Genomic DNA, 19,320 nt, shown 5'->3' with positions numbered 1-19,320 from the left:
CACTGACGACTCTGAGATTACACGTGTGTGTGCATGTCGGTGATGTGCGTGTGTTGCCTTTTCTTCTTGTCAGAGCCTGGATTTGAGCAGTTTAAGGTGTCGGAAAGGTTGCACGGGAATTGGATCAGACTGTACTTGGAAGAAAATAACTCGGAGGTCCTTTTCAACCTGGGAACCAAGGTTCGCAGGCAGTACTTGGACGCCCTGAGGACCCTGAGCCTGTCCCTGAGCAGACAAGCGGCCCAGTATGACGTCTATTCCATGGCGCTGGGGACTGTCCTGGTCCTGGAGGTATGGGTCCCTGTGCGGCGTCACGGCTTGGCTGTTAAACTGAGCAGATGGCTCAGCCAGGATTCGGTAGTTTAAAGGACGCCGAGCATCAGGGTTTCTAAAAAGGAGAGAGGAGGCCCTCGTCCGCGGAAGCCGTGGACACCGCTGCTGTTTCCTGTCGCAGGTCCTCGCCCTGCTCCTGCTCGGCGTCCCACAGGCGCTGAGTGGCCGGGCGGAGCTGGACGTCCCTCTGCTGTCGCCCGTGTCCTCCCTGCTCTTCTACCTGCTGCTCCTGGTTCTTGCGGCGCTTCACGTCACCGTGTGCACCTCTGCCAACGGTTCGTGCTACCTGTGCAGCCTCCCGTGGCTGATGGCAGGCGGGGTGATGGTGCTGATCTCCGCTCTGCTCTGCGCGGTCTTGTCTGCTCTCGCCAGGATGGCTGCCAGCAGAAAGCATCTGAGTCAGGTAAGGCTGGCTTTCCAGATAGGCTGTTCTTGTTACTCCAGCGGACGCGACGTGGGTTACACCCCCGGTGTGTGCCGGGCCTGGTGCTGGTGGGAGCTTAAGGAAGGGCCCGTCCTTCGTAGGAGCCAGTGGGACGTGCTCACAGCGGCGGGTCTCCAAGGCCCCGGAGCATCCCAGCTTCAAACACTCAGACCTGTGCTGTCAGGTCTCATGCCTCCCTTCTCAGTTGGAAAGACAGGGCCCCTGGCACTGTGACCAGGGGGCTGTCCAGAGTGGCTGGCACAGAAGGACAGGCAGCTGGCTGATAGGGGGTCAGGAGGAGACTCAGAGCCCGTCCTCATCCTGCCTCGTGAAGTGCGGTTGCCTAGACTGACGTTTGCCTTCAGACGTCTCGCAGCCTTTGGGCTCCGACACCTTCGTTCATCAGCTACTTGTGACGGCAGGGCGGCGAGAGAGAGGCGGGCAGTCCCAGTTGGTCCACAGTGCCCAGAGCCCGCGGAACCCAGTGCAGCTCCTCCTCACAGGGCTGAGGACGCCCCCCCCACCCCCGCACCCCTGCCGCGTGCCTGTGGCGGAGGGACCCGTGTACTGTTGTTGACCACGTGTTTCTCTCCCCGCCGGAGCGCGGGCTTCCCTAGGGCAGTGTGGTCCCCAGGCCCGGCCAGCTCCGGCATCGCCGCTGTCGTGCACTAGCCGCACACACGTGATAGAGTGAGCATCACGTGGTATCGAATGACAGCCATCGAGTCCTCATTTTACTTGGAATGCTTTAAATGAGTGTATTTAAGGGCTAGGACTGTGATGCCAGCCGTTGTAATGGAAACTGGATTTCTGGAATGTTCATGGAGAACTTAGATGTCTGGTGTGGTGACGTATACCGTTGGGGCTCTTGGGTTTCAAGCAGCAGGCGGTGGCTCAGAGGGCGAGGGGGGCGGTGCTAGAGGGACAGGCTCGGGGCTGGTGGGCGAGCGCTCCGGGGTCTGGCGCTGCCGAAAGGGTTTGGGTCCAGACGTCTTCAGTCTCCTTGTCGCGTGGCTTAGGACTTGCAGCCCAGGGAGGACCACCCTGCTGTTCCCGTGTCCTCCTGGAGGTGTGCTGGGAGGCGGGGGGCGTGGGCGCTGGGCGCGAGGGGCAGCAGTGTCCGCCCCAGCAGGGTGTGTTCCGTGCGCGGCAGCTGTGAGCTCCTGCAGCAGGAGGGTGTGGTGCTCAGAGTCTTCCCTTACAGAGTGCGCTTTCCTTCTTATAGACCCCACCGCAGTCCAGCTCACGGTGGTCGGAGCTAGATCTCCTCATCTTGCTGGGGACCGTGGGCCACGTGCTGAGTCTGGGCGCCAGCAGCTTCATCGAGGAGGAGCACCAGACCTGGTACTTCCTCGTCAACACGCTGTGTGTGGCTCTGTGCCACGAAATCTACAGAGGCTGCTTCCTGGGAGACGGCGGCGCGCCTCAGCCTTGCCCACACGCGGGAGGGGAGTTTGACGGGGTCGCGGTGGCCCCACGGGGCAAGAGTGCTGGCCCTGACGTGTGGGAACGCGACAGAGCGTCCAAGGACCCGTCTCCCCTGGACGCCCTCAGAGGCCCTGAGAGGTGGATGGTGCTGGCGAGCCCCTGGCTGATCCTGACCTGCTGCCGGCTGCTGCGGTCCCTGAACCAGACGGGCGTGCAGGGAGCCCACCGGCCTGACCTGGGCCACTGGCTCACCAGGTGAGCGCGTGGCCGTGGCCTCGGGCCAGACCCTCTACAGCCCAGACCCTCCACAGGCCTGTTTGTCATATTCAGGATAGAAACGGTGTTTGAGATTTGAAGAAATAGCAAACTCACTCATGAACTGATGTTGAAAGGTGAACTTACTTGAGGCTAGCCTGGTGGTTTGGTTTTTTATTGCTGAATCACTGTGTTCATGTTTGAAAACCTGTGAGTTTAAAGTGATCCCTGCAGCCGGAGGTAGTTTGTCACTCGCTGCCACGTCCCTGGTGGTGTGAGGCTGGGGTGACAGGCCGGCAGCCTGGCCCCCTTGGGACAGTGGCTTTGCCCTCTGTGCTCCCACCGTGCTCTGTCCTCCCTCCTCTCTCCCCACCCCCAGGAGGGGCAGCTGTGTCGGTCGGAGCCTGTGGGTGAGTCTTCAGCCTCCTCTGAGGCCTCGCACGAGTGGCTGGGAAACCTCGTAGAAAGTATAGCAGATGCAGAGGATTGAAGCAAAGAGAAGAAACTGACAGAGAAGACCCAGATTTGGCTATATCATAAATTTTACTGGCTGTCCGTGAAGGCTTAGAAAACTCATGTAAGAGAACAGCGAAATGAAAAAGTATTTCTGAGAGTGACAAACAAAGGTCGCTGTAGGATCGCTGGGAAGAACTCCCGTAAGAATTGTCAGCAGGAAGCAGGACTCGGGAAGGTAGCAGACACGCTCCTGAAGGAGGAAGCGCCAAAGGAAGGAACAGGGAAGTGCTCGCTCCTGCTCGTGATTCGGGAACTGCGGTTCAGTAACAACGCGTGGTTTTACACCTGATGAGGGCAGGGGTAAAAACCCAGCCTCGGTGAGCTCCGGAGGGCCCTGGGCCCACACACTGGCGCAGTCCGTTTGGAAGATACCTGGGATTACACACCAAAGGCCGTGAGAGTCTCTGCGCCTCTGGCCGGGTGACGCCTGTGGTGAGCTTCTCCCCAGTGTCACCGTTAGCAAACCTTCGGCAGCCACGCTCACCGCGGGCAGCGCTCTCCAGGTGCCTCCTGTGTGCCCACTCATCTCACTTTCACAGCAGCCCTGAAGAGAGGGCGCCGGCCTGTCCGTGCTTGGGGTGCGAAGCATAGGGGAGCTGAGGCGTCGCGTGTGCGGACGAGCGCGCGCCGGGGCAGCGCAGGGACCACACTTCTTATTTTCCTGGGACGTCGCGGCGCTGCAGGAGCAGTTGCTGATTTCCAGCCCCAGGTGCACTCACGTGCGTGCAGGGGCGCCCCCACCCCCTGGCCCCCGCTCCAGGGAGCAGCTGTGCCCACTCCCTGGCCTGGGCCCTCCTCCAGCACCCTGGACCCCCACCCCTCTCCATCCAGGGCACCCCCTCCTGTAGCGCAGTTCTCCCTGTGGGTCTGTAAGGAGGCTGCGGTTTCGGTGATTCCTCCTCCAGGGCAGAGCCTTTGAGGGGTGCCCAGAGTCGCTTTCTCTGTGCTCTGTTTCCCATTTGTGACAGTTAACAGTCCAGGGTCTGCGTGAAGCGTACAGCTCACCGAGCAGCCGCGGAGGCCCCCGTGTGGCTCCCGTCACCGTCTGCCATCCCCGGGACCCGCACCCTGACGCTGGCCTCCTCTGCTCTGCGTCTTCCCAGGTGGTCTTCCCGTGTGCTGTGTCTGTGTCTTGGCAGGAGAGTCACTTGGCCGCTTAGCAGCTTCTGAGTGTCTGGGCTTTGTGGGCGTGAGCTCCGTGCACAGAGCAGGAAGGAGCCCTGCTGTCCCGGGGCAGAGCTCCGCGAGGCGGCAGCGGGCGGTGGGCAGGGGCCAGGCAGAGAGAGCGCCTGTGACAGCTGTGTGCCCGGCTTCTGCACTGAGTCTCCCCACCTGGGAGGGGCAGCACTCCTGAGCGAGTCCGTGCGCACTGACGCGTGAGTGGAAGAGGGTGGGGCCGGGACGTGTGTGTCTCCGCACTCGTCAGTATGCAGTTTGCCCAGAAGCTCTTCACCTGTGCTTGGGGAGGTGCGGCTGCCCCAGCAAGGGGGCGCCAGGGGGGGCCGTGGGCGGTGTGGAGTGTATCACCGCCCTGGCCCGTGCACAGCTGATGGTGGGGACCCGTTGTGAATAAGCGATGAGAGACTGTGTTAACAGCCCGTGATTTGTTCCACTTTAAGAACTTCTGTTTGCATTTAAATAACCAACAGTTTTCTTTTTTGCTTATCAGGAAAATCAGCTGTTTTTACTACAGTTCTTAGAAGGCCACTTGGTGTAGATGCATAATATCACTAGTTATCTTTGGTACTAATTTTTGCCATTTTACATTTCATTTCAGCTCTGATCATAAGACGGAACTCTCTGTTCTGGCCGCACTTTCCCTCATCATGATTTTTGTGTTGGTTCAGAAGAGGTGCTCCCTGGCATCAAAAGTGGCCGTGGCGTTTGGCCTGCTGGGCGTCTATTGCTACAGGGCCGCCATTGGAAATGTGCTGTTCCCGTGGCAACAAGACAACAAGGACATTTCAAAGTAAGTGTAGTGGCAGACTGGAGCATTCGTCGTTACCTTTTCTAGTGTTTTATGTACTAAAAAATGCCATGCATTCTTGAGAACATTGGAGTTCGGTCTCTGTGCGTTGTCATCTTGTCCGCAGTCACTGACAGCGCCTCAGTGAACCAGTTCTGTGAGCCACTTTTTTTGATAGGAGAGAGACAAACAACTTGAAAGTAAGGTCACTGAGGTTTATTTTTTGTTTAAGTAAGGGATTCTTTTTAAAAATAAAGAATTTAAAGGATTCAGTTTTGCTGCATCAAGAAGTAACTAGTAAAGAGGATAATAAGAGTGGCTGCTTCCTAGCAGTTGGGGGGTGAAACATGCCAGAACACCAAACTCTGCTGCAGTTTACGTGAGCTCCTGGAGCGGGGCTCTTGCTGACTGAATCATCAGTACCCCTCTTTGCACGTCAAAGTGGCAGCTTCTCTGTTTTTAATGGTGGTGTGGGATGGAGCAAGCAGAGCCCATTCTGGAGGGCTGTTCGTAAAACACGTTAAGGACCTTGACTTTGGCCAACCCTCTGACCTGGGATCCTCTCATAGAGTTTATCTCCGAAATACAGCCAGAGATGAGGTGAGAGGCTGGGGTGCGGGCATGCTCTCTGAAGCACTGCTTTACCGTTGCACAGAGTAAAAGAAAGTAATTGTCCAGCCGTCGTGGGTGAGCCTCTGAGTTATGGTTTCAAGTTTTACATTTAAGTCTTTAATCCATTTTGAATTTATTTGTGTGCGTGATGTACGAGAGCTGTCCAGTTTGGTTCTTTTGCATGTAGCTGTCTAGTTTTCCCAGCACCGTTTATTGAAGGGGCTGTCTTTTCACCATTGTGTGTTGTTGCCCCCTTTGTTGTAGATTAATTGCCCACATCAGTGTGGGTTCATCTGGGCTCTCTGTTCTGTTCCGTTGATCTCTGTGTGTGTGTTTGTGCCAGTACCACACGGCTTTGATTACTGTAGCTGTGTAGTGTGGTTTAAAGTTCGGGCGTGTGATACCTCCAGCTTTGTTCTTCTTTTTCAAGATTATTTTGCCTATTTTGTGTTTCCCTACAAACTTTAGAATTGTTTGTTCTAGTTCTGGGAAAAATGCCATTGGTATGTTGATAGGCATTACGTTGAATATGTAGATTGCCTTGGATAGTATGGTCATTTTGACAATATTAATTTTTCCAATCCAAGAATATGCTATATCTTTCCATCGGTTTGTGTTGTCTTCAGTTTCTTTCATCCGTGTGTTATAGTTTTCCAAGTACAGGACTTTTACCTCCTTAGTTAGATTTATTTCTAGGTATTTTATTCTTTTATGCAGGTGTCAGAGGGACTGTTTTCTTAATTTCTCTCTGTGATAGTTATAGAAATGCAATCCTGCAACTTTACTGAGTTCATTGATGAGCTCTAGTAGTTTTTAGTAGTTTGCTGTCTTTAGGATTTTCTGTGTGTAGTATCATGGCATCTGCAGACAGTGACAGTTTTGCTTCTTCCTTTCCAATTTGGATGTCTTTTATTTCTTTTTCGTATCTGATTGCTGTGACTAGGACTTCCAATACTATATTGAATAAAAGTGGTGAGAGTGGGCATCCTTGTCTTGTTCTTGATCTAGATCTTTTCACCACTGAGTATGATGTTAGCTGTGGGCTTATCATATATTGCCTTTATTATGTTGAGGTATGTTCCCTCTATACCCACTTTCTGGGGAGTTTCTTTAAATTATAAATGGACGTTGAATTTTGTGAAATGCTTTGTCTGCATCTGTCGAGATGATCACATGGTTTTTATTCTTCAGTTTGTTAATGTGGTGTATCACTTTGATTGATTTGTGGATGTTGAACCATCTTTGTATCCCTGGGATAATAACACTTCATCACGGTGTATGATCCTTTTAATGTTTTGTTGAATTCAGTTTGCTAGTATTTTGTTGAGGATTTGTTGTCTATGTTCATCACTGATATTGGCCTGTAATTTTTTTTATTCCTTTTTTAAAATTTTCATTGGAGTATAGTTGATTTACAATGTTGTGTTAGTTTCAGGTGTACAGCAAAGTGAATCAGTTACATATACATACACACACATATCTCCACTATCTCCACTCTTTTTTTTTTTTTTTTTTAGATTCTTTTCCCATATAGGTTATTACAGAGCACTGAGTAGAGTTCCCTGTGCTGTACAGTAGGTTCTCACTAGCTATCTATTTTATGTATTGGTAGTGTGTATATGTATATGTCTGGCCTGTAATTTGTCTTTGTGTGTGTTGTCTTTGTCTGATTTTGGTAGCAGGGTGAAGCTGGCCTCATAGTATGAGTTTGGAAGCACTCCTTCCCCTGCAATTTTTGGAATAAGTTGAGAAGGATAGGTATTAACTCTTCTCTAGATGTTTGGTATTGCTTTCCTAATCAGGGAAAGAAAAGCATGTGTTATCCTCTCTAAGAAGGTGTCAAGGTGAATTCTAAGGGCTATGGCTAGGTTTTTGGGTGGCCAGGGGGTACAAGGGACATACCTGGAAACAGGGCCTGTCAACTGGTGTGGGAAGTCAGGGTGGTGCCAAGGGCCTGGCTGACGTGACAGCAGAGTGACAGGCCTTCACCTGAGGCAGGGAGCTCAGGTGAGGAAGGCGTGGTGGGGAGACGTCTTAAAGACTGTTCAAAGCCTGAGACTCTGGGCAGACGTCAAGGCTGGATGTCACCTGTGAGGGCATCCAACCCAGGGGTGTCTGTTTAAATCTCAAAGTGAGATACATGAATAAATTCCTCTTTCCTCTTGAATGCGCCTCATTTCAGTATCACTCACTTCAAGACTTGGCTCACTTCCTTACCTTTCGTTGATACAATAGCATGCACCTTGTTGGTACCCAAAGTATAGGCCAGTGCACCCTTTCATTAACCTGCACAGCTTGGTTCACATTCTTGCTGTGGAATGCTTCCATTCTCCACCGCCATCTCTCCTAATTCTAGGTCCATCCTGGTTCCAGGTCTATCCTGATTCTAGACCTCGCCTGCTTCTAGATCCAGCCCAATTCTAAAGCCGCCCTGATTCTAGATCTCCCTGAAAGCTGCTTCTCTCCTTTCAGTCCCCACAGGTGCCGTCCATCGGTATTCTAGAATCCTCTGTATTTAACTGCTGACTTTCTTCTCCACTCTGAAGCCCAGACCGGGCTGGAGTGGAAGGCCAGGTTTCAGTGGTTCTGGACGTGCAGGCACCGCTGACTGGTTAGGGCAAGTGGTGGGCCCATTAAAGGCACCCGGCGGCGCTCTCCCTCCTGCTCACCACTGGCCTGCCCTGGGGCCCTCCTTGATACGAACCCAGCCCCCTTCTCCTTTGAAACCTCTCTCGTTACCCGGGCCTTTGCTGATTTCTCCCTCTTTGACCCTGTGGGTCCATCATTGGCGCTCAGCTCAGCACACACCTCGGCTGTGGTAGTGCCTGATCAGCCCAGCTCCCCCGCCAGGGTGTGGCCCCGTGGCAGGCCTCACGTCAGTCTCTGGTGTCTCCACGTTGCCGGGCACACGGTAGATAGTGCTCCACTGTTTAAATTAAACTGATCCTACTGAAAAAAAAAAAAAGAATTTTTAAAAAAATGCATAAACCTTTTCCTAAGAAAATATGATATCGGAAAATTCAGTTTTTCAACCCAGATACATTCTTAAGGTGATCATTTCATTTAAAATTTTATTTACTTACCGTTACTTTAAATGGTCAGCTTTTCTAGTTTATATAAAATGTTTGACTTATGAAATTTATCCTAAAATATGTTTTAGGAATATATGTGTTTCATAAGGTGAAATTCTTTGGTATAGTGCCATAAATTGTATCTTTTACAGATGATTGTGCTAAACGACTTAATCCATAGTAGTATTTATTTATCTTTTATAACGTGACATTTATTTTTTTATTATTTATTTGGTTGCGTTGGAGCTTAGTTGCGGCAGGCGGGCTCCTTAGTTGAGGCATGCAAACTCTCAGCTGCAGCGTGCATGTAAGAGCTAGTTCCCCCACCGGAGATCGAGCTCAGGCCCCCTGCATTGAGAGCTTGCAGTCTTAACCACCGCACCACCAGGGAAGTCCGCATAGTAGTATTTAATATTTACTGTGTGCCAGGCACTTCGCGTGCGTTCTCTTGTTCAGTTGTCAGGACAGCCTTGTGAGGTGTAGGTACCATTTCTCTTTGTTTTCTGAATAAGAAGCTGAGCATCACAAGTAGTAGTTAACTCACCCCAACAGCAGAGCTCGTCCGTGGCAAAGCCCAAACGAAACGGGCGCCTCCCCCCTGCAGACCCCCCGTCCGGACTGCACCACGTGTGTGTGTGTCTGTGCACGTATGCAAGCAGGCACTTAAACCTGCCTGGTTAGGGACATGCTCAGTTGTACCTTAGCACTCGTGAGCTTACGCAAGTTCCTGGCAGAGCTCGACCTTATCCTGCTGCAGTGGTGTTTCAAATTAACTGCAAAGCCAGCAGACAGTTCTTTTGGCTACGAGCGATGGCTCTCGTCCTGCACCCAGGTGATCGTCGGGCCACATGAGCAAGATGCCTGTAAGCCAGCCCCATCAGAGAAGTGCACACAGAGAGGGCAGGCCTGCCAGCCTCCGGGCAGGGGGTCCTGGGGGGCTGATGTGCAGAGGCAGACACCCCAGCTTCCACAGAGCTCCCCCAGCGGGTAGGTCCTAAAGCTTGTATTGTCAGCTCAGTGGACACAGGGTTTTCATGGGAAAACATGTATTTGCATTTTTCTAACTGGTGCTCATGAATCGGACTTGTTTTGCTTTCCGTAGGGGCATTACCGAAGCTCGTTTTGTTTATGTCTTTGTCCTTGGCATTCTGTTCACGGGCACCAGAGACTTGCTTAAATCTCAAATCACTGCTGCAGACGTCACGGTCAAGACCATGGGCCTCTGGGAGATGTACAGTGGATTCGTCCTCCTGGCGGCACTGCTCCTCAGACCCCACAACCTCCCCGTCCTGGCACTGAGCCTCGCGATGCAGACCGTCCTGACCCGGTGCGTCTGGAGGCCCCTGCGGCACGCCGCCACCGAGGTCACCGTGATGCATTACTGGTTTGGTCAGGCCTTCTTCTACTTTCAGGTGGGTGTTCTTCATTAGCGTGGGTAGAAGACTGTTAACTTCTTATGTCACTTATCTTTTAGGGGCTTTTTGAGAAAGTTTTACCACAAGCTGGGAAGTTAGGCTGTGTGTCTGGGGAGAGCGCTGGTGGGGTGGTGTGGTAACTTAGGCTTAAATCGTGCACCTGCCGTAAAGCACATCTAGGTTCTGAAGACACCTCTGCTGGCCGTGGACGGTCGCCGTGCTGGGTCTCCTTACGGCGGGCAGTGGGGAAGCGCAGCCTGTTTCCGTGGCTTTGTCGGATGTGGGTGATCACTGTTCTCACCCGTTCCCCTGGCTGTCAGCACTGGGCACGGCTGGGGCTCCCCGCTTGGTTACTAATCTCCTAGGCCCCGTGGTTGTCACATCTTCTCTTCAGTGTTGAAGGGCCCGTAGAGGCAAGTCCAGCCGCCTCCAGGGTAGCCCTCCGTGTGCAGCTGTGTACTTGGGACAGCACCTGGACGGGTGGATAGAGCATCCAGCTCGTGGGCTCAGAGGGACCCAGTTCCACCCCAGCCTTCCTGCGTTGCCACCCCGGGTCAAGGGCTCCTGCCCTCGACCTGTACTGCGTGTCACCCCTGAGGGTGCAGCGCAACTCACCAGAGTCCCCCTCTCGCTCCGCACTCCCTGGCCAAGGAACTTTGCAAACCTCCTGAACGTCTGCGTGTGTTTTCCTCTCTGTACAGTGAGGCTCTGTGCGTCCTCCCTTCTCCTCTGTCTGCACCCTGGGACGTGTCTGGCTCTCTGTGTCCCAACAGCTTGGCCTGGGGCCTCTTCCTCATCTCCTCTGCCTCCTCTCCTGGTTTCCTGCGGCTCCTGGCCTTAATGCAGTTGCATGGCTTTTCCTTCTGTTCCCTGGAGCCCAGAAGTGGGTGGGGGTGAAGTTCTAGAAATCTGTAAGTCCTGGAGGGATGTGACCTGACCCTCACCTGGTCTGTGCCTCCCCGATCCTCCAGTCCCACCTTCCTTCCGTCTCCCTTTCACTCCAGCTGCAGCCTCCCCCCAAGGACCCCACTTTCAGTACCTGCCGTGGTCACCAGGACCCAGCAGCAGCGTCACAGCTGGGCTTCTGTGCAGACCCAGGGAGTGAACCGCACCTCCCTGGAGTCCGCCGCCCATCGCAGGAAGGCGCCCTCTCTGACGACCAGACCGAAACGGCGGACCACGCGTCCTGTTCCTTTTGCTCCTCGTGGTGCTTTGCCACCAAGGACACAGCTTTTCGTACCTGTCGGAAGAAATTTAGAAGGTCACAGGCGTCACGGATGCGGGGAACGCAGAGCTCGTCCAGAATTCCAGAGCACAAGCCGGGAGTGGGAAGACAACGAGGGGCCCGTGGAACGTGGCCCGAGGGAGCAGGGAGGAGCCAGGAGAGCCGCCCGAGCGCCTGTGCCGAGCGCGCCTGCGTCAGGGCTGTCCCGTCGGCTGGTCGGCGAAGCTCACGGTGGCCTCGGAGGACTGGGGGTCTCGCTGTGCATTTCAGAAATGTCCAGACGGCCCGTGTCGGTCTGTTTCCTCTCCTAATCTGGACGTCGCGTGCAGGCCTGTTCCGGTGGTTGCCTCCTGTCTGGAGGTCCGTGAGCGATGGTCACTCAGTCTCTGCCCGTGAGTGGCTTGGTAGGGAACGGGAACGCCATCCCTTCGGAAGATGGTCTCGTCCCTCTCCCTTCTCCGGGCTCCCCGGGGCCCAGCGGGACGGCAGGCGTGTCTGCTGGATGCAGGACACGCCTCCCCGGGGGCGCACAGCCCCACGGCTCTGCGCGGGCGCCCTCCCGGCAGCACTCACGTGGTCCGCAAGCTGCCGTGTGTCCGCTGGCACAGCAGACCCTGCTGGCCTGATCGGGGTGCCCACAGGCTCCCTCTGAACCGAGACGGTTAAGGCGGCAGCTGGTCAGGCAGCCTGAGCTGCCCGGCACGGAGGCCACAGCGTCGGGAAGACTGACCGCAGGCAACACCGGAGCGGGGAGGCCGCCTCTGACGGCCGATTTGCTCCTCTGGGGCTCACGGCTTCCGCGACGCAGCTCAGGCACTGCCCGCGGGCAGCCAGGGCACCCGTGTCCAGTGGCCACGGATGTCCCGCCGCGGGCGCCATCAGACGTGCCGGAGGTCCCTCGGGAGCAAGGCCAGCACAGGTCGGCCCTCGCACAGCAGGCCCCACCGCAGTCGGACGAGGCGCAGGCCTGCAGGCTGAGGAGCGCAGCCCAGCCCCCCCGTCTCCCCTCCGCAGCCCTTCCCTGGGGCGGCTCCCTCTTCTCCGTCGGGTTTCCCGGCAGGAGCGCGCAGGTGTGCCGCCCCTCCCAGCCCTCAGCTCACCGACTCCTGTGCCCGGCGTCAGGAGCGTGGCGCCCAGCTGGCCTCCGCAGCCCTCCACGGGCCCCTGGGTCTCTGCCTGCCTCTGTCCCCACCCGCATGGTGTCAGGACTGTGAGGCTCTGGGGAGTTAACGCAAGGAAAGCCCCGGAGCACGCGGGCCGCGCCTTCGGTCGACCCTCTCTGACGGCTGAATCAGCTTCAGCAGGGCCTCCAGCATCCTGCCTGGTGTTGGACCCACTTCTCCATCCTCAGCCCGCCTCCCCTCGCGTGGCGTTCCGAGCGCCTCTTCTCCCCGCCTCCTCTCAGCAGCGCCGGGGTCTCCTCCAGCTCCAGGGAGGGTGTTGTGCAGGCATGGGGAGAGCCCAGGCGGGTGTGGGCGGACGGGTTCAAGGGGAAGCTTCACGAAGGAGGTTACCGTCGAGGGACGGTGAGGACGGGCGTGAACGCACGGCTCTGGGAGGTTTGGGGTCTGCACCGCGACCCGGTGGCCTCCGGGAGCGGCACGCAGCCGGGGGAGGCGGTGGTGGGCTTCCCCAGCTGGACGTGTGTCCCAGGCCATCGGGTGAAGAGCTTCTGAGGGGGCCTTCTCGGGGCTAGGACAGACATGTATGCTCTCAGACCCGTGAATGTCGTGAGTGTCTCAGAAAAGGCCCCCAGTGTCAATAAAGACTGAAAGCGGAGAGGGACCGCAGCTGGGAGCCCTTCCCGTGGATTCAGAGCCCCGCCCTGCCTGGGAGAACGAGCTGCGCTGCTGCGGGCCAGGGTCTCGGGTCTGACGCGTGAGCCCGACAGCGGGCAGCCAGCCTGCCCTCCCTAACAGCAGTGTGGCAGCACTGCCCTCGGCCTCTCGGGCCACCTGCAGCCCTCAGACGGCGTCCCTGAGAAGGGAGGGAGGTGCGTCTGTCTCAAGTAAATAGATCTGGGGGTGTTTGGAATTCTCCACAGTTCATTAGCGGACTTACATGCATAGTTTCTCGAAGGTAAAAGACATTTCACGTGCTCCTCCAGCCTGGGAGGGAGGCGGGCAGGTGGAGGGGTCGCGTGCGGGGCAGCCCCGGGACCAGGGCTGAGTGGGCAGCTGGGGCTGCCGCGTGTCCGGGTCACCGGGACCGGCTCGCACAGTCGCTGGCGGCTGTGGTACGAGACCAGCTGTGTCAGCACTGTTTCTCCCTGTGTCCAGGGAAACTCCAACAGCATCGCCACCGTGGACATCTCGGCAGGCTTCGTGGGCCTGGACGCCTACATGGAGATCCCAGCCGTGTTCCTGACGGCGTTTGCAACGTACTCAGGGCCTGTGCTGTGGGCCAGCCACCTGGTGAACTTCCTGGCCTCCGAAGCCAGCAGGTGAGGCTCCTTCCCCTTTCCTCTGATGGCAGGTTAATTCCTCTTCCAGAGACAGGGTGCCCGAACCCCAAGGGCTCAAAGGTCTTTTTCATCCGTTTTGTTCACCTTAAATACAAATGAGCAGTTCACAGGGCACGACCAGGGTGGGGGGCGGGGTGGTCTACGTGGGGGCGGCTCAGACGCCCTGCTGGCCTCTTCCGGCTCACACCAGGGTGTGTCTGCAGAGGCGCAGGAAGGAACGTCCCTTCTCGTTTTCTCTACGTCCTGGTGACCTGGTCGGGGCACCGGGGGTCCCTTTGGGACAAGAGGGCAGGCGGTTCTGGTTCTCACCTTCAGGACCGCTGCTGGAGAGAGGGGCCCGGCCAGTCCTGAGGGGCTGCCCGTGTGGGTGTGACTCTGTGTCACCCTGTCCTGCCCCGTGGAGGCCAGCGGCCAGCCGCCCCCAGGGCTCCTTTCCCACCAGACGGGTGGGACAGCCCACTGCCCCGACCTGCCCCGCACGTCCGTCCACCCCTCCCCTGCCTGTGTACGCGGCAGCGTTCGCACCGCCTCGCGTTCAGGGCTCCCGTCCTTGTGTACACACCGCTCCCCTCAGAAAGGGGGCTTCACGAGGGAGGGGCCTCCAGCTTCTGTCCCGATGATAACACGGTGCCCGGGCCCACCTGGGCGGTGGCTGCCTGATTCTGTGCCTCCTGCGGGGGCCCTGGGTCCCCATCTGTGAAATGGGCGGTAGTGTCGCCGACCTGGGTTGAGGGCTCGTGTGCGGCTTCCTCAGCGCCTCTGAACGCCTAGCACGTTCCCCTCCGCGCGCGGCGGGGTCGAGCAGGTCAGGGGGGCCCCAGGGGCACACTTCCCAGCCGAGGGGCGGGCAGGCTTCCCGTCCCCACCCGCCTCGGGGCCCCCGCCTCTCCGCGCAGCCCCCCCCCGCGCAGACCTCACTGCGCGGCCGCTGACGCCACGTCCGAGGCTCCTCCCACTTCCTCGGCCTCCTTCACGGGCCCCTCCCAGTCCCGCGGGTCACCCCCAGCCGAGCTCCTGAGACACGGGCCTCAGGGACCCTCTCCCGCTGCCCCAGGCTCACGTCCACGTGGACGGACCGGGTGCCGGTGAGCGTCGGATTTTGGAGCAAGAAAGGCCCCCGCCGAGGGGCTGGGCCGTGTGCGCTGCGGCCGCGGGCCCCGGCGGGCGCCCCCTGCTCTCCGCTCTCCAGACTCCCGTGGCCGGCTCTTGGCCTCTGCAGCACGAGGCTCTCTTTCCCCCGCTGCAGGCTTCCTCAGGACGAGGGACGTGCCTGCAGGGGGACTGCGGGACGTCTGTGGACAGAATCCCCTCTGGTCAGCCGCCGCGGACCCGGTCCTCCGCGCTCGCGAGGGGAGCGCCTGGGGGCGGGGGCGGAGGGACGTGGGGGACGCCCTTCCAGGCTTTCGTGCTGTACGGGGACCCACGTCGGCTGCAGGGTCCCCACTGAGCTGTGGGTGCTTTCACTGGCGGATTCCTAGACGCCCCTGGGGGTGGGCTTGGGTGGGTCAGGGGACCCAAACTGACTGGCAGACGTCTTTGCACGTCGGGGACCAAGGGCCCGCGAGCCGGCGAGGTGCGCTCCGCTCTGCCCAGGAGGGCTGCCTGCCCTGGTGCTCGGCTCCCTGCGTGCACCGCGTCCGCGGGACCCAGGCCCGCTGAGCAGGCGGGCTGGAGCCGGTGGGGGCCGGACGGTGAGGCCTGGGCTTCTGTGAAGAGCAGCTTCCCCGGTGCTAAAATCACGACTTGACTTTCCTGGCACTTTTCATCTATTACACGTGTATTGGGAGAAAAAAAGACAGGTGAAAACATTGTTTAAGTGAGTTGAAAGCATTTTAATTACTTGGAGAGCGTTGTATGGTGTTATCCATAGTTAAGGTATGTTTCTCCTTTGTTTTAGAAAAGATTTTTCTCTATTTTTCACTCAGGTTTCACTCATTTTCTCTTTCTTTCCAGTAAATAAGAAAACTGTAACCAGGTTAAAGGGGTAGAAAAAGAAAATACGTTTCTAATGGCTCAAAAGTTAGGCCCTGGGTGGCCCGTGCCCCTCCGCTTCAGGGGCTGGCATCCAGTCTGGAGCTTGGCGGCGGGGATGGCCCATCGGTCCAAGCTGCGGGACTTTGTTCATCCCCTGAATCACAAAGTGCCTTTTGCTGAGGTTACAGGAAACTGTCACGCCACTCACGGGTGCTGCGGAAGGAACTGCAGGCACAGTCCTCCGAGCAGGTCACGTTCCCCGTGCGGGAAATGGAAACGCAGGGAAGCCAGTGTCCTGAGCTCCCACCCTCACCATCCGGTCGGTCGAGAGGGGAGCGGGGTCAGCAGGCTCCCGGCCGAGCACAGGCGCCCTGACGTCCGGGAGGGGGCAGCGGAGTGCGTGCCGAGGCCTGTCGTCCACCAGGCCCTTCCCTAGGGGCTCCCTGCGCTGGGTGTTGGGGCACTGGCCGTGGAGAGGGAGGAGGTCACACGTCAGGGCCCAGCTCTCCTGGGATCCCCTGCCCGATGGACTGGATCCCAAGTGGGACCCAAGGTGTGGGCGTGAGGACTCGCTCCAGGAGCTCGTGCTGTGGTGGGGGCACCAGCGACGCGAACCAGTCACACGCTGGCGTGGGAGGTTGGGACGGCGTCCCAGAGGGGGGCCTGCAGGTAGGAGTCGAGGCTGCCCGATGAGTGAAGGAGGAGGAAGCAGCGTGTTGCCTGCTGAGGGTGACGGGCAGCTGGAGGGCCCGCAGGAAGGATGGGCCCCGAGGCCCCAATGGGGAGCCAGTTTGGCCGGGAAAGGACTCCTGGGTGCGTGACGGAGCCGCTGCTCCAGGTGGAGCAGGCAGCAGTGATGTGCGTCGTGGACGACCGCAGAGAGGCTGCCTGGGGACGGTGTGGGGTCCGGGGAGAGGCGCCAGCACCAGAATCTGGAAAGCCTGACTCCGAGGACCTGTGGGGTTGATGAGAAGTGAAGGGTGCCCGGACGGCAGAATTTGTGGTCCTGAGACGGTCACAACCCCAGGAAGTTGCCTTGTGGAGCAGGCTGGACGTGTGTCACAGTGTGGGGGGGGCGTGTGCCGTGAGGGGTCGCTCCTGTCTCAGGAATGAGCCAGTGTCCCCAGACCAGACACCCCGCTGGACAGCACGCGTATCTCATCCTTGTGTCGTCTTCTTTTCGTTCTTTATATTTATAATGTGTATGATTTTAAAATAAATAACTGTAGAACTTGGGGGTGCATTTTTCAAAACTATCATGCAGATTGTGGGGGCCCTGGGCGACTGGAGGTGACCATCTGCACCGCCCTCTCCTTGGGCGCCGCAGTCCCGGGAACAGGAACTGCTGTGGCCGTGTTCCGGGTGCAGATGCTGACCGTGTGTGTGTCCGCGCCTCACGTGACGCAGACGTGGCGTGCACTGACACGCGTTTCCCCTGTGTCCACAGTGGTCCGGCGCTGAGTCACGCCTGCTTCTGCTATGCGCTGCTGTGCTCTGCCCCGGTGTCCGTGTACATCGTGCTGGTGACGTCCCTGCGCTACCACTTGTTCATATGGAGCGTGTTCTCTCCGAAGCTCCTCTACGAGGGGACGCGCCTGCTCGTCACAGCTGCCGTCTGTGTGTGCTTCACAGCCGTGGACCAGACCCACAGGAAGTCTTAGACGAAGCTGTTAAGGCACTGGAAACATAACATATTTTTAAACTCTACTGTTTACTTCATGGATTTGCGTAATGAAAAATCTGTTTAAATGCAAGATCATTCTGTAAAAAAAGGTGTGAGTTCTGTAAGGTCGATGAAGTTTCCATTTCTTTGACTACTGTACTTGAATTTAGATCAAATAGTAAGTGGTTTTAAAAGGTCATTTTAAAATGCTTAGTTTGGATATGAAGCGTATTCCCCTATTGACAATCACTCCAGAAACTTCTGAACTGTTCACTTCCTCTGGATAAGTTACACAAATATGTGTTTAAGTTGAAGAATAAAAAGTTTCCAGGTTTGCCACAGTGTGTGTGAGCCTCGGAGGGCCCAGGGGCGCTGTGGGACGAGGCTGTGCCGCTGCCGGGGTCCCGCCGCGGGGCTCAGGAGCCACCAGGGTCCCCAGGAGCTTGGGTTTCTGTGGGCTACATCTGTCCGCGTTTACGACATTGGAAATTAAAACTAAGACGTTTCAAAAATATGCACTCATTTGAAAATAAACCCATTGCGTGTTAATACAACATTTTAAAGAAAAATAACTATGTTTTCCAAAACAAAAATATTTAGCAAGGAGAGTGGCATTGTTTTACATTTTTATAAATCTAATGTCTGACTTAATTGAAGACGGTTGGATTCTGCATCTGTCTAAGGTGGTCTGAACGTGTGGTTGAAGCAGTCACACAACGTGTGGTTGGGAAAGGGAGGCGTGCTTGAATATCCTTTTAGAGTCATTGTGGATGTTTTCTTGATACTGCCCTGAAATTGGACAGATGAGCATTTCTTACAGGTCAGCTGGAGAAGGAAGAAATGAGTCCATGTGAACAGGTGAGGACCTACTCAGGTCTCACCTGAGTTGACAGACTGGCACCCGCGTCCACTGCCAGGTTGACAAGGACTGTGGCCATGTCAGGTACTCTCACTGGGGGAAGCTGGGTGAATTGTAGGTGGGGATGCCTGTAGTATTTTTGTAACTTCTTGTGAGATTTAAACTTTTCAAAATAAAAGTTATTTTAAAAAAGACAAAGTTAGTTGTGTTGTGGAATCTGAAACCGTGTCAGTGAGCTTCCGTGCTCTGCTTCAGTGACAGCCGTTGAGCAGTCTTGCTCCTGGGGTGGGTCTTCTACACGGTGTGATTTTCTGACATCTGTGCCATCATCTGGAAAATAACGGTCCTCTAAGCTACACAGATCTTCCAAGTGTTGACACAGTACAGCAGTCACCGAAAATCCCTTGTTATGTCAATAGTCTCATCAGAAAAGTCTTTAAATGTTGGACGTTCACAGTGGCAGATGCAAGTCTTCCAAAACTTTACTTACGTGTGAAAACTCAAAGTTTATGATTGACAGCAAATACTGAGTGTTTTTTTCCTTGAACTGACAGTCTTGCTTTGTTTTTGAGAAAATGTCTGCCACATACCCAACCCTAACAACCAGTTTGTCATGCTTTCAAGTGCAAATGGCGTTCAGTGACCGGGCTTTCCAGGAGACAGCCTCACAGTCCAGGAGCATCCTGTGCATCAAGTGCATTCCCGGCTCTCAAGGGATCGGTCCACCTCTGCCAGCAAGTCCCGAGGGACCTGGTGCCCCTCTGCTGAGCTGCAGCAGGCAGGAGCACAGTGGCCACGGCGTAACGGTTTGACCCACGGTTGCTCTCAGTGTGCTCGGTGCCCACCCCAGGCAGCCTGTAGAGTTTACTGGAAAGAATGGGCCTCTGATCGCTCTTGCTGAGGTACTAGAGATTACAGCCTGATTTCAGCTCCTGAACAAGTATTTGCTTCCCGGGCGCCAGCACATCCTAGGCTCTGGGGAACCTTAGTGAACAAAACAGGCAAAGCCCTGTTCTCATGGAGCTGTTTTAACGGAAGGCGGCAGATGCAGCTCAGATCCATCGTTCCCTGCTGGGAAGGAAGTAAAGCGTAGAGTGACCAAAATGCTGTTTTCA

At 56.2% G+C, this 19,320-nt stretch overlaps 1 protein-coding gene across 6 annotated transcripts in view; it reads left to right on the top strand.

Moving 5' to 3' along the window:
* Nucleotides 1-19,094, top strand: part of PIGG (phosphatidylinositol glycan anchor biosynthesis class G) — a 38,685-nt gene extending 19,591 nt beyond the window's left edge. The window contains exons 7-13 of one of the 6 annotated variants that reach the window (XR_009048737.1): nt 74-291; nt 455-736; nt 1,983-2,440; nt 4,734-4,925; nt 9,708-10,017; nt 11,025-13,238; nt 13,525-13,608. Coding sequence is in view for 4 of the 6 variants with exons in the window: in XM_057705242.1 (XP_057561225.1) it covers nt 74-291; nt 455-736; nt 1,983-2,440; nt 4,734-4,925; nt 9,708-10,017; nt 11,025-11,897 (2,333 nt within the window). In the remaining 2 variants the exon portion in view is untranslated. Of the gene's footprint in view, nt 1-73; nt 292-454; nt 737-1,982; nt 2,441-4,733; nt 4,926-9,437; nt 9,644-9,707; nt 10,018-11,024; nt 13,689-17,130 lie in introns of those variants that run through there. The other 5 variants (XM_057705243.1, XM_057705242.1, XM_057705244.1 and 2 more) reach the window with 5 other exon arrangements.
* Nucleotides 19,095-19,320: the final 226 nt, after the last annotated feature.

Source organism: Hippopotamus amphibius, chromosome 13 (assembly GCF_030028045.1).
Source record: "Hippopotamus amphibius kiboko isolate mHipAmp2 chromosome 13, mHipAmp2.hap2, whole genome shotgun sequence".
In the NCBI taxonomy this organism is placed as follows: domain Eukaryota; kingdom Metazoa; phylum Chordata; class Mammalia; order Artiodactyla; family Hippopotamidae; genus Hippopotamus; species Hippopotamus amphibius.
The sequence above is the reverse complement of the archived record's forward strand: the minus strand, read 5'-3'. Positions and strand labels throughout refer to the sequence as shown.